Source organism: Nothobranchius furzeri, chromosome 7 (genome assembly GCF_043380555.1).
Source record: "Nothobranchius furzeri strain GRZ-AD chromosome 7, NfurGRZ-RIMD1, whole genome shotgun sequence".
Taxonomy (NCBI): domain Eukaryota; kingdom Metazoa; phylum Chordata; class Actinopteri; order Cyprinodontiformes; family Nothobranchiidae; genus Nothobranchius; species Nothobranchius furzeri.
Genome location: NC_091747.1, coordinates 34,691,792 through 34,703,491, shown reverse-complemented (window position 1 = coordinate 34,703,491; position 11,700 = coordinate 34,691,792). Strand labels below are relative to the sequence as shown.

At 45.3% G+C, this 11,700-nt stretch overlaps 1 protein-coding gene across 14 annotated transcripts in view; it reads right to left on the bottom strand.

Annotated features, from left to right (window-relative positions):
* Nucleotides 1-6,163, bottom strand: part of ptbp2a (polypyrimidine tract binding protein 2a) — a 24,954-nt gene extending 18,791 nt beyond the window's left edge. For 8 of the 14 annotated variants that reach the window (XR_008566005.2, XR_008566006.2, XM_054751380.2 and 5 more), the window contains exons 1-4: nucleotides 6,059-6,163; nucleotides 5,485-5,512; nucleotides 3,215-3,275; nucleotides 690-862 (exon numbers count right to left, since the gene is read on the bottom strand). Coding sequence is in view for 8 of the 14 variants with exons in the window: in XM_054751380.2 (XP_054607355.1) it covers nucleotides 690-862; nucleotides 3,215-3,275; nucleotides 5,485-5,512; nucleotides 6,059-6,066 (270 nt within the window). In the remaining 6 variants the exon portion in view is untranslated. The other 6 variants (XM_054751390.2, XM_054751389.2, XM_054751383.2 and 3 more) reach the window with 6 other exon arrangements.
* Nucleotides 6,164-11,700: the final 5,537 nt, after the last annotated feature.

The following is an 11,700-nucleotide window of genomic DNA, read 5'->3' as shown; positions in this document are numbered from 1 at the left end:
TCCCAGACGTGCAGTTCCATCCATCTGCCGTGACCCGAGACATCTCTGGACTGAAGCGTCAGTGCCACGGTATTCTACAGCTCTTCGATGCCAGAGGTCAGCCGACCTCTCTGACCTTCGGATCTACCAAGAGGGTCTCCGAGAACGGGTGAAGTAGACGTGACAGATTGCGTCTGATGTATTAGATAACCACCTTCATAGCTTAATGCAAACCAAATTCTTTTACATCCAGAACTCAGCTCTCCTGGATACGGAAGTTCTGACTAACATTGCATTCACACATAGGTTTCATACATCACATCTAGTTCCATCCATCACAGTAAATGCTTAGTTAACTTGTCATGTTTTAATTGCTGGTAAAATAAATTCGTACTTTTATAAACCTGACTCTTTTCTGAATCAAAACGAAGTGTGTACAATCCCTTAATAAAGAAAGAATCCTAGAATCTTCTGATTAAATACAGTAAAGACCAAGCAGAGTTGAAATTCTATATTTAGATATAGTATCACAGCTTATTGGTCAACAAATGTGACCAATAAAGAAAAGGCAACATTATTCAGGGTCAGATGGTCCTGGGGAGAATTTCCTAAACTGTGAATTTATCACACTAATGGAGTTTTAGAAATCCCCAAAGTTTCAGGAACCCACCTCGTGTTTTAAGGATGGTCGCCTTGTTTCATCCACTCACCTGGTTTTTGCCCTTCAATGTAAGGATGTTGGTGACTTTACCAAACGGTAAGCCAAGAGCAATAAGTTCAGCATCAGACACTTCGCTGGGCACCTTCCTTATGTGTAGCACACGCGATGGTGGAGCCGCATCAACCTTTAACTTCTTACTGTCACTACCATTGGAGGCTCCATCTAAAATAAGAACAAAGCCAAGTCATAGTGGACCACCATGATCAGGAAATGTGGTACCAATTTGTGTTTGTGCAACTTTCAATATTCAGTCTTCAATAATATCGAATTTAAGCTCCAGAGCATTCCCACTGACATTCAGTCATGTGAGTCACATTTTAAAGAAGAACTCTGTCACTTTAATAAAACAAACCGTTTCTGGCCACACCCACCCACCCATCCCCATACTGGCTGCTATGAGCCTTGTATAAATTTAGTTATATCCATTGTCCTATTAATCACCATCACACACTGGTGGAATTACATCTCCGCAGTTGCCCTATTGCCGTGGGGAGCGGTGAGCTGCAGCAGTAGCCGCACTCGGGAACTATTCGGTTTAACCTCCTCAATAAACCCCTTAGAGCAGTGAGGCATTGGGTCCCATCTTTAAGGTCTTTGGTATGACCTGACTGTGGATTGCTGTTGCAAACGTAGCTCATCACAGTTCATTGTCAGAGTTCTGATGAACAAACCCGAAATTAGGGTCAGCTTCTCCACCTTACAAGCATAACCAGCTCAAGATGCTCCAGAAAAGAAAACATTCAAGAGTTCTTCAAAGACCAAACCATCTTACTAACCCCTTACATAGACAAGCACCATCTTACATTGGTGATCTTCTTAGTCCCTACACCCTCAGCAGGTCCCTGAGGTCCAGTGACCAAAGCCTGCTGGTTGTGCAGCACAAGGCAAAAGACCAAATGTGACAGACCATTTGCTGCTGTGGCCCCAGATTCTGGACCTCTCTCCCCCTGACCCCTTCTTTCCAAGTGAAAGCATCACGAAACACACTACGTGGCCAATAGCTGCCATTATAGAGGGGGAGTTCCTTTCCACCAGCAGCAAAGTGTAAAGTTTTGGACAAGCCCCAAAAGCGAGGGAATGCTATCAGTATACTTTGAGTATATTTTTTACATGCTCCATAGTTTAGATGACGCCAGACAGAAGGTCAAAGCAATAAGAAGTGTAAATCATCCAAAAACCTTCTAGATGAACGTCACATGCAGGTACACGTACATCGTTTCCTGTTAAAACTCGCTTTGTCGTTGCAAACAGAACAGAAAGTAAACCACATGCCTTTTTGATACATGCGGCTGTCACTCTTCTTGCTTATCGTGTGTGGACTTCTGAAATAACACGTGGTGTTGCAATTCGCCCTTGATTTTGTGACCTCACTGAAACAGCTGTGGAATGCTTTTGCTCCTGTTTAGTGTTAGAATTGCTCCCGGTCGGGAATGAGCTTGTGGGTAAAATTAAGCTATTACGTAACGCGACTGCGTTCACGGCTGGTGGAAAGGAAGGGTTAGCCTGAGATCAGTAGACTCAGTGGTCTCCTTTAAAAACTCACCTGTTCAAGATGGCTTTTGTTTGACCTTCAGTTGATTCTTCATTACAACCTTCTCCTCATTCAGCTCTTTCTACCAATTTCACATTTCCCAGGATTCACCAGTTACCCTTTCTTATTCATGTCTCAAAAGCTGTTTTTACAGGACGTGGCTCCCTGGGGAGGATAAAGGTTGTTTATACAATCAGACCGTGGCGGTAATGTGGCGCAATCGTGGCAATTTTATAAAAGATCAGGTGATGGCGGCATAAAGGGGGTATGGGGCGGTCTCTGCGCCGCCGCAGACTTCCGTTTATCTTGGACATAACTTGCTTTTTATTGCGATTGAAGCCGTAATCGTTGAGTTTTTTTTTAACAAGCAGCTCCTAAAGGTGTCTGTCCCCATCAGTCCCTGAGCAGTCTCTGGTGATCTGAGCTTCAGCTCTAACAGAGAGGCTCGTGGAGCGCTGTGGCGCTCCAGTTTGCCATCTCAGCTGATTTTGTTCAAAAAGCAAACCGTATTGCCTGTGTTTACTTTCATTTTCTATAAATTTGCCAGCCGAAGCTCAGCAACAACTCCCCACATCATCATGACATCTGCCTCTGTTGCGCCAGGGCGCATACGACAGACCATTACCGCAATATTACTACCAAGCGAGGCGGAACAAATGCCGCAAAATTCACACAACGCCATGCCGGCATGGCGCGTTTATAGAGATACCATTGCGGTAATATTACGCCATTTGCCAGCATGGTGTGTGTTATAAAAAGAGCTAAAGAAAAGCCTAAATTGTCCAAAGTTGATAAATGATAATGTCGATGCAAAAACCGTTTCAAATGAGCACAATTCCTGAACCGCCACCCTCTTTGTAGAGGTCATGGCAGCTTATTACACTTTTTAAACATTTATACATCATCGACGTCACAACCACAAAATATTTCATGCAGAATCTGTAAAGCCCCCCTCTGATCCAGCGTGGTTGGATAAAACTCACCATTCATACAATCTGTGCCAGAAATAGTATTTTTGTACGTACTCAGCTGGTCAGATCCTCTCTGTGGGAAAAACAAAAACACAGAAAACCGTGGTAGTTAGATTTTGTGCTTCTATTTGGGCTGTAGCAAATCAGGAGATCTATGCGAGTTTCAAGACCTGGGATACAACGATAAAACCAGCCTCTCTGAGGACAGTTTAAGGGAGCAATAGGGGGCAAAGAAGTAGGTGAGAAGGGGCATGAAGAGCTCCAGAGTGATTTGGGTCCTCACTCACTCCTGTGAGTTCAATCTTACTGAATTTAAGATGTCAAGATGTGTCATTTGTACCTGAGCTATACTGGGTCCCAGAAGGCTTGCTGGGGATGCCGGGCACCCTGTGCTCTTAAACCTGACTGATGGGATGACGAGGAGAGTGGCAAGAGACCCATTACACACCCAACTTTATAATAGCTGCTTGTGCCCCCTCCTTGTTTCTGTCTGACTGAATTTGAGCCAATTGTTCTTCTGTCACCAACATTCTTTATGGTTACAATAAAGCAGACGTTGCAGGCACCGCCACAGCAACATGACACAAATAAATTGAAGGGGTAATAAAGTTGTCTGACTTGGGCCAAGATGTAGGAACACACTGAACAAGATGCAAGAACCTAAGAGATGATTTCCCTTCCAACAGCTGGCAACCCTCAGTTTTGTCTTCGACTTTGAGATATTGTAAAAATAAACAGAGGAATGGGATTTTTATGACCGTTCTATTTCCCTTCAAGAGAAGACTTTTAACTTTGTTTAGTGTAGATTGTACTGCAGCTGGCACTCAACAAATCAGGTTAGGCAGCAGGAGCCCGAGCAGCCATATGCTTCTGCAGCCATAGCTCACAACCACACTTTTATTACACCAGTAATGCTGTGAAAGAGCGATTTGGGTTTTTTTGTGTTAAGATGCAAATGTGAGGTCAAAAATAGTCTAAAATAAAATTAGATTTAGTCTTTAAATCGTATAACCTCCATGGATGTTATGAGTGTAAAAAATACACATTAAACCAAGGGTCTAGGATTTTCTGTTTTTCTTATCTTCAAATCCATCAAAATACATGAAAACCCTTTTGAAGAAGGAATGGAATGAATTTGGTATGAATTCCTTAGTGTTCAGAGCATAAGATAAAAATAAAAATTGGTTCCAAGACCAGAGACCATGGAAACACACACACACACACACACACACACACACACACACACACACACACACACACCAATATTCCAAGGACAACGCGCTCAGTTGGCAACAATAATTAGTTAATGGTAAATGGCCTGTATTTGCTAAGTCTGAATCGGGATTCTTATTTATAAAGATTCAGAATCGACTCACACAGGTTCAGAATCGATTCCAAGAACTCAAATATTTGGCGCGTTACAGGTTTGAGATGCACTTTTTTGATCTTTGTTAGGAGAGTCAGTCTTCCGTTTACTTTTGTGGTCCCATAAATTGAGATGATTGACGTTAGAATCTGCTGATAAGAGGGCACTTGAATGTAATTTTTTCCATACTCAGAAATTTGACATATTCTCATTTATTTTCTAAGTTGCTAAATAAGTACTCAGGATTACTCATGTAACTTGTTTCTACACATACTTCAAAAGTATTTGACTGTATTACTTTCAAAGCTACTGTTAGGTAACTACAGATTTGTTACGTTTTACAAGGTAAGCAAAAATAAATGTTGCCTTTTGGTCAAAAGATTGTTTCTGTTTACAGTTTTACAGTCACTTTATTTTACATTGTAAATTTGCATGTTTGGAGCATGACCAGTTTAAAGTCAAATAAAAACGTCCCATAGCTTTAACTAACTTGTACAACAAAGTAGTTCATCCATGAGGTGACACTCTTTGTTAATACTGATTGTGAATCGATTTAAATTGAGAATCGAGAATTGATTCTGAATCGAATCGGCACCCCAAGAATCGGAATCAAATCAAATCGTGAGTTGCTTTAAGATTCAAATCCCTAATAAAAATGATGTTTGATTGCAAATATTTAGTCTTATTTTGCAGCCATTTTTCAGAAAAATACATGTGAGACTTGGAAACAGCTTTTTAAAGCTGTTTTTCCTGTTTCATCATCATCATCATCATCACCATCATCACAGTGTAAAGGATGAACGAAACATTGATCATGCTTGCTGTGTGTGTGTGTGTGTGTGTGTGTGTGTGTGTGTGTGTGTGTGTGTGTGTGTGTGTGTGTGTGTGTGTGTGTGTGTGTGTGTGTGTGTCTCACCTTCACTCCAACTGCAACATCACTGATGCTGAAAGAGACAATTCCACACAGATCAAAGCTAAAGCTCTACAACTGAACAACACCTGTTGATTATTTCTGATTCAGTTTGTTACACATCAAACCAACTTGTTCAGATGAGTTAGTCACTGATGCCAGACGCGCGCCTGTCCACACAAACTGTCCCGTCCTCACCTAAAGTGTTATTACTGTTTAGTAACGAACCCCTACAGACGTGCGTGACTCGTTCAGCCAGGATAACCTCCGGACTGGGACAACCTGTCAGCTAACGCTGCTGTTTCGGTACCAACAGTGACCGCGGGCTGCGGAAAGAACCACTTCTCGAGTCTGTTCAAGCTCAAAGGGCTCGTGAGTAACGGACACCAGCTAAACAACAGTAGCATGCTAACATGAGGTACTTCCTAAACACAGTAGCGCGTGGCCATGGAAACGAGCTCGCGCCCCTGATAAATCCACACATCTCTGTCTCACACACCGCCTGTCTCACACACCGCTGCATCACCACCATAGACTGTAAATATCTGTAAAAATCACCACTCAAACACAGAAATGTTACCCGTCCATGTCGGTCACGCTTTCAAAGTCGATCCACTCGCTCTCCTAAATTGCGCGCGCACTCACACCACACGTGCGCGTGCATAACATTGAGGCAGATCGATGTAGTGACGGAAAAAGACGAAATATCCCGAACATAATACGCTTGTTAATTTCTGACGTTTAATTAAACGCGCGTCTCTCTTTCTATCATAGTAAGGACCATCCATTGACTCCCATTCATGTTTGAGAGAGTATTATGCTAATATGGGGAGAAAAAAGTCTCAAAAGATCTGTGTGTGTGTTTCTAGATTTGTGCGTATCTAAATATGTGCATGTGTAGCTAAAGATTTGTGTGTGTATCTAGATTTGTGTGTGCGTAACTAACAATTTGTGAGTGTGTAACTCTTGATTTGTAACTTGTGTTTACATGTAACTGCAACTCCTGCACATACAAATCATTGAACACACACACACACACACACACACACACACACACACACACACACACACACACACACACACACACACACACACACACACACACACACACACACACACATACACACACACACACACACACACACACACACACACACACACACACACACACCTCACCTGGTAAACACGAACAAAACTACATTACAAACAGATCAGTTTACAAGTAAAAATAATCCTTTTGAGACTCTTTTCTCACCTGACTGATTTGTGCATACATGGTGCATTTGAATGCTGGGTGGAAAGTGGGAAATTTGAATTTCCCCTGGAATTAGTCAAAATTTGTGTTGACAGGACAAATATGTTTTTCTGTGGAAAAATCCTGTAGTTATAAATAGTAGACCAACATTTGATTTTTAATCATCTAATATTGTTTAATTAGACATAAATGTATTTATGAGTCATGAAAATGTAGTCAAAGGTTTAAAAGAAATGACTAATAAATGGCAGAGTAATTCTCTGACTGGAAAAAGCAGGCTTCAAACTGGGAGAAGACACATGAAGATGGTGCAGCGTCCTGGTGATCTTTCCTCTGAAGTAAGTAAAAGTTAATCCAGCATGCTTTGCAGTCAGGTTATAATGAGACAGCTATTATTTAGACCATTTCTGTCATGACTCCCATCCTTCACCCTCCTCTGCCTCCTCATTTCACCTTCATTCAGCTCACCTGGTCCCTTCACCAAGCTCATGACAAGCCCTGTTTCCCTGGCAACCACAATCAACTCCAATCTTCTCACCTGTTCCTGTCATCAGCTTCATCCACTTCACCTGCTCCTGACTCCTCTGCTCATCTCACTCACCTGCTTCCCCTGCTATAAAAGAAACATCCTGCTATCCAGTCTCTGCCAGATTATTGAAGACTTCGCACCAGTAAATTCTCTGGCACTCCAACCTCTGCCTGTACCATAGATCCTGACCTTGTTTCTGTTCCTTGACCAACCCAAGTGCCTGCTCCCTTCCTGGATTGTTTTCTCTGCCTCTGACACCCTGGATTCTCGACCTCAGCCCATTCTCTGGAATCTGCCTCCTGCCTGCTCATTGTAGCATTCATGGATCTATCTTGACCCTCGCCTCCTCTCCTACTCTGTCTCCAGCCTCGCCCACCTGGTAACTCCACAATAAATAAAATACTTTATATATATATATATATATATATATATATATATTTACTGTGTTTGCCATCATTATGGGTCTTCTGAGTTCTGTTCAGGACAATTTCAGATGTTTTATAGGTCTAACAGATTTACACACTGTCCTTAGACAAGGAAGTGGCTCTCAGGCCAGTTTATGAGTGTACACAAAAATATGTAAACTGCCCCAATGTTATAATACACACACAAACTGGCCTGAGAAGTGTTTCCTTATCTGGTGCATGCTGGGAGTTGTGGTCCAACTTGTTCAGTTAATTTTTTGTCCATCATAGTTTATGATGCATTCAAAACCACACCAACTACATTTTGACAGGCATGGCAACAGAGATGTGCAATGACGTTTCTAAATTATTTAAAACCACTTTTATTAGGTGGATTTTAAAGAGGCTGTAGGCTAACCAAGCAAAACCACAATGCTAAGCAGCCTTTTTGCCCTTGATGTAATCTGAACAAATTCAAATGCAAGTCTGGCGATGCAACTAAATAATTAATTCATCTTACAGATCACAAACACTGTTCTCTATTCATACCTATGTTCACAACAACTTGTAATGGCTAATGTAGCTTAGCTCAAACAGATGTTAGCGCCTGCTCCCACAGAAATGGGGACAGTGTATCAATCTGTCTGTCATGACTTGCGGGAGGTGTCTATCCCAAGACATGCAGAATCAACACGGGACTCAAGAGGTAAGTAAAAATAAAGTACTTTCTTTGGAGAACGGGAACTAAAGGTGCACTGGAAGTCCAGTGAGAAGGGTGCCGAAAGGCATTAGTCCAGAGTTTGAGCTCAGCGAGCAGCGGGGCAGGTGATGAGCCAAGGTGAGCGTGGGTGGGGGTCCAGCAGAGCGGGGATGGTGAGAAAGCGGAGAGGAGAGGAGCAGGAGCCATGGAGGAGGATGGGACGTGGTCCTGAAGATCTGGGGATCTCAGCGGAGTAGGTGAAGGAGATGATGGTATTCCTAAACAGTGCAAGCAGATGGGTTCAGAGGCAAATCCAAAGTCATAGTCCAAGAAAACAGTCCAAGGTCAAAAATCCAATAATCCAAATATGAGAGGTCAAACAAGTGAACAAGCGAATAAGAGAGGCTGGAGCTAAACAAAACTGTAGCAATCATCCGGCGTCGAGTGGGTTCTTCATCCTCCTTTTATACCAGAGCCTCTGATTACGAATGCAGCACAGCTGGTGTCCCCTCCGCTCCTCACCTGTGGAAAGAGAACCTCAAACATGGCTTAGTGAGGAGGAGCACTCACCTCAGCTCATGGATCATGACCCCTTCATGGCCACCCCCGCCACCCCCACCCCACCCCCACCTTCCATCAACGGGTGTCACCCGGCGCCCCAGTAGCGGGAGAGAGGGATCTTCGATGAATGACCGGGGGATCCATGAACGTTCCTCCGGGCCATACCCCTCCCAGTCCACCAAGTACTGCACCCCCTGTCCCCGGGGACTGGAGTCGAGGATCTGCCAAACCTGGTAGACCAAACCCTCCTTGTAGAGCTGGGCAGGCGGAGGGGGGTCCGGGGTCAGACAGAGGGAGCTGGTGACCACAGGCTTGACCAAGGACACATGAAACGTGGGATGAATCTTGAGGGACCGTGGGAGGTCCAGGCGAACGGCCACAGGACTGGGGACTGCCGCAAACTTAAAAGGGCCAAGGAACCTAGGGGCAAATTTCCTGGATGTGGCCTTGAGGGACACATCCTTGGATGACAGCCGGACCTTCTGTCCAAGAGTGTAGACTGGTGCCGGGCGACAATGCCAGTCCGCCAACCGCTGGTTCTTTTCAGCAGTGCGCTGAAGAGCGGCCCCAGTGGCGGTCCAGGCACGACGGGCCCGGCGAAGAAACTGTGGTGTGGTAGTGGTTGAGTCAGAATGGAGAGTAAACAGAGAGGGTTGGTAACCAAGGGGAACGTCGAAGGGGGGCTGACCTGTAGCCGAGGACATGAGGCTGTTGTAGGCATATTCCACCCAGGCCAGGTGGTCGCTCCAGGAGGTGGGATTGGTGGTGCACACACAGTGCAGCATGGCTCCCAGCTCCTGATTCATGCGCTCGCATTGTCCATTGGTCTGCGGGTGGAAACCTGAGGTCAACAACACACAGGCTCCCAGAGCAGTGGCAAATTCTTTCCAGACCCTGGAAACGAACTGGGGGCCGTGGTCCGAGAGGATCTCCTTGGGAATCCCATGAAGACGATCAGGAGCTGGGCAGTGATGGCAGAAGATGGGAGAGCCTTTGTGGGAACGAGGTGGCAAGCCTTGGAGAACCTGTCCACTATTGTTAGTATTGTGTTGAATCCATGAGAAACAGGCAACCCACAAACAAAGTCCAAGGTGATGTGCGACCAAGGGCGAAATGGAACGGGAAGGGGACACAGTAATCCAGCAGGTGATTGGTTGTTACCTTTCATTTGGGCACACATGCAGCATGCCGAGACATAGTCCTTTACATCCCGGTAGGCTGAAGGCCACGAGAAGGAGTGCTTTAGTAGCGCAAGAGTCCGTCCCAAACGGGGGTGAATGGCGAACCTACCAGAATGAGCCCAGTGGATGACCTTCCCTCGTAGGGCCTGTGGAACGAAAAGTCTGTTTGGGTGGCCATTACCTGGACCAGGGTGGACCTTGAGGGCTTCCAGAACGTGGTGTCTGATCTCCCAGGTAAGTCCTGCCACTACGCAGGATGGGGGCAGGATGGTAGCAGGGCCGGGTTCGTCCTCAGGCGAGTGTTGGCGGGAAAGCACGTCAGGCTTAGTATACTTGGACTCTGGCCGATAAGAGATAACAAAGTTAAACCGAGAAAAAAACAGTGATCAGCGGTATTTGCATGGGTTTAGCCGCTTAGCTTCCTTGAGGTAAATCAAGTTCTTATGGTTGGTCCAGAAAACAAAGTGGTGTTCCGCCCCCTCCAGCCAGAGCCTCCATTCTTCGAAGGCCAGCTTCAATGCCAATAACTCTCAATCCCCCACATCGTACCTGCTCTCTGTTGGTGTCAACCGTCATGAAAAGAAGGTGCAGGGATGGAGTTTATGGTCCAAGGGCGATACCAGTGACAGGATGGCTCCAACCCCAGTGTCGGAAGCGTCCACCTCCAGGGTGAACTGCTGCTTTGGATCTGGTCTGGTGAGAAATGGCCTGTATTTGATATAGCACCTATAGAGAAATGGAGCCTCCGTGGACTTCCTCTTGAGGGCTCGGAACACAGCCTCAGCTTCTGGAGACCAAGAGAAAGGTTTAGCAAGGGACGTGAGACGGGTTAGAGGAGCAGCATTCTGGCTATAGTTACGGACAAACCGCCGATAAAAGTTGGCAAATCCCAGGCAACGTTGCAACTGCTTCCGGTTTGTGGGTGTGGCCAGTCTGCAACAGCCTGTACTTTGTCTGGGTTTGCCTTTAACTGCCCACTCTCCAGAACGAAACCTATAAACTTCACAACAGAGACATGGAATTTGCATTTCTCTGCCTTTACATACAGTCTATTCTCCAGGAGGCGCTGAAGCACGTCTCTGACGTGCTTCTGGTGTTGGGTGACCGACCTGGAAAAAAATCAAAATGTTGTCTAAGTAGATAGTTACAAAGTCATTGATATAATCACCCAATACCAAGTTGACCAGTCTTTGGAACACAGCCGGGGCATTGGTGAGTCCGAAAGGCATCACCAAGTACTCAAAATGCCCCAGCGGTGTCTTGAAGGCAGTCTTCCATTCGTCCCCTTGGCGGATCCTAACCAAGTGGTAGGCATTACAAAGGTCCAATCGAGTGAAGACAGTTGCATCCTGGATGAGCTCGAACATGGAAGACAGTAGTGGGAGAGGATACTTGTCTTTCATGATGATCTGGTTGAGCCCCTGATAATCGATACAGGGGCGGAGAGAGCAATCCTTCTTGGCGACTAAGAAGAAGTCGGCGCTCAAGGGAGACGTTCAGGGTCTGATGGTCCCGTTGGCAAAGGCCTCTGTGATGTAGCTCTCCATACTGTCCCTCACTGGCTTGGAGAGACTGTAGAGGCAGCTGGATTG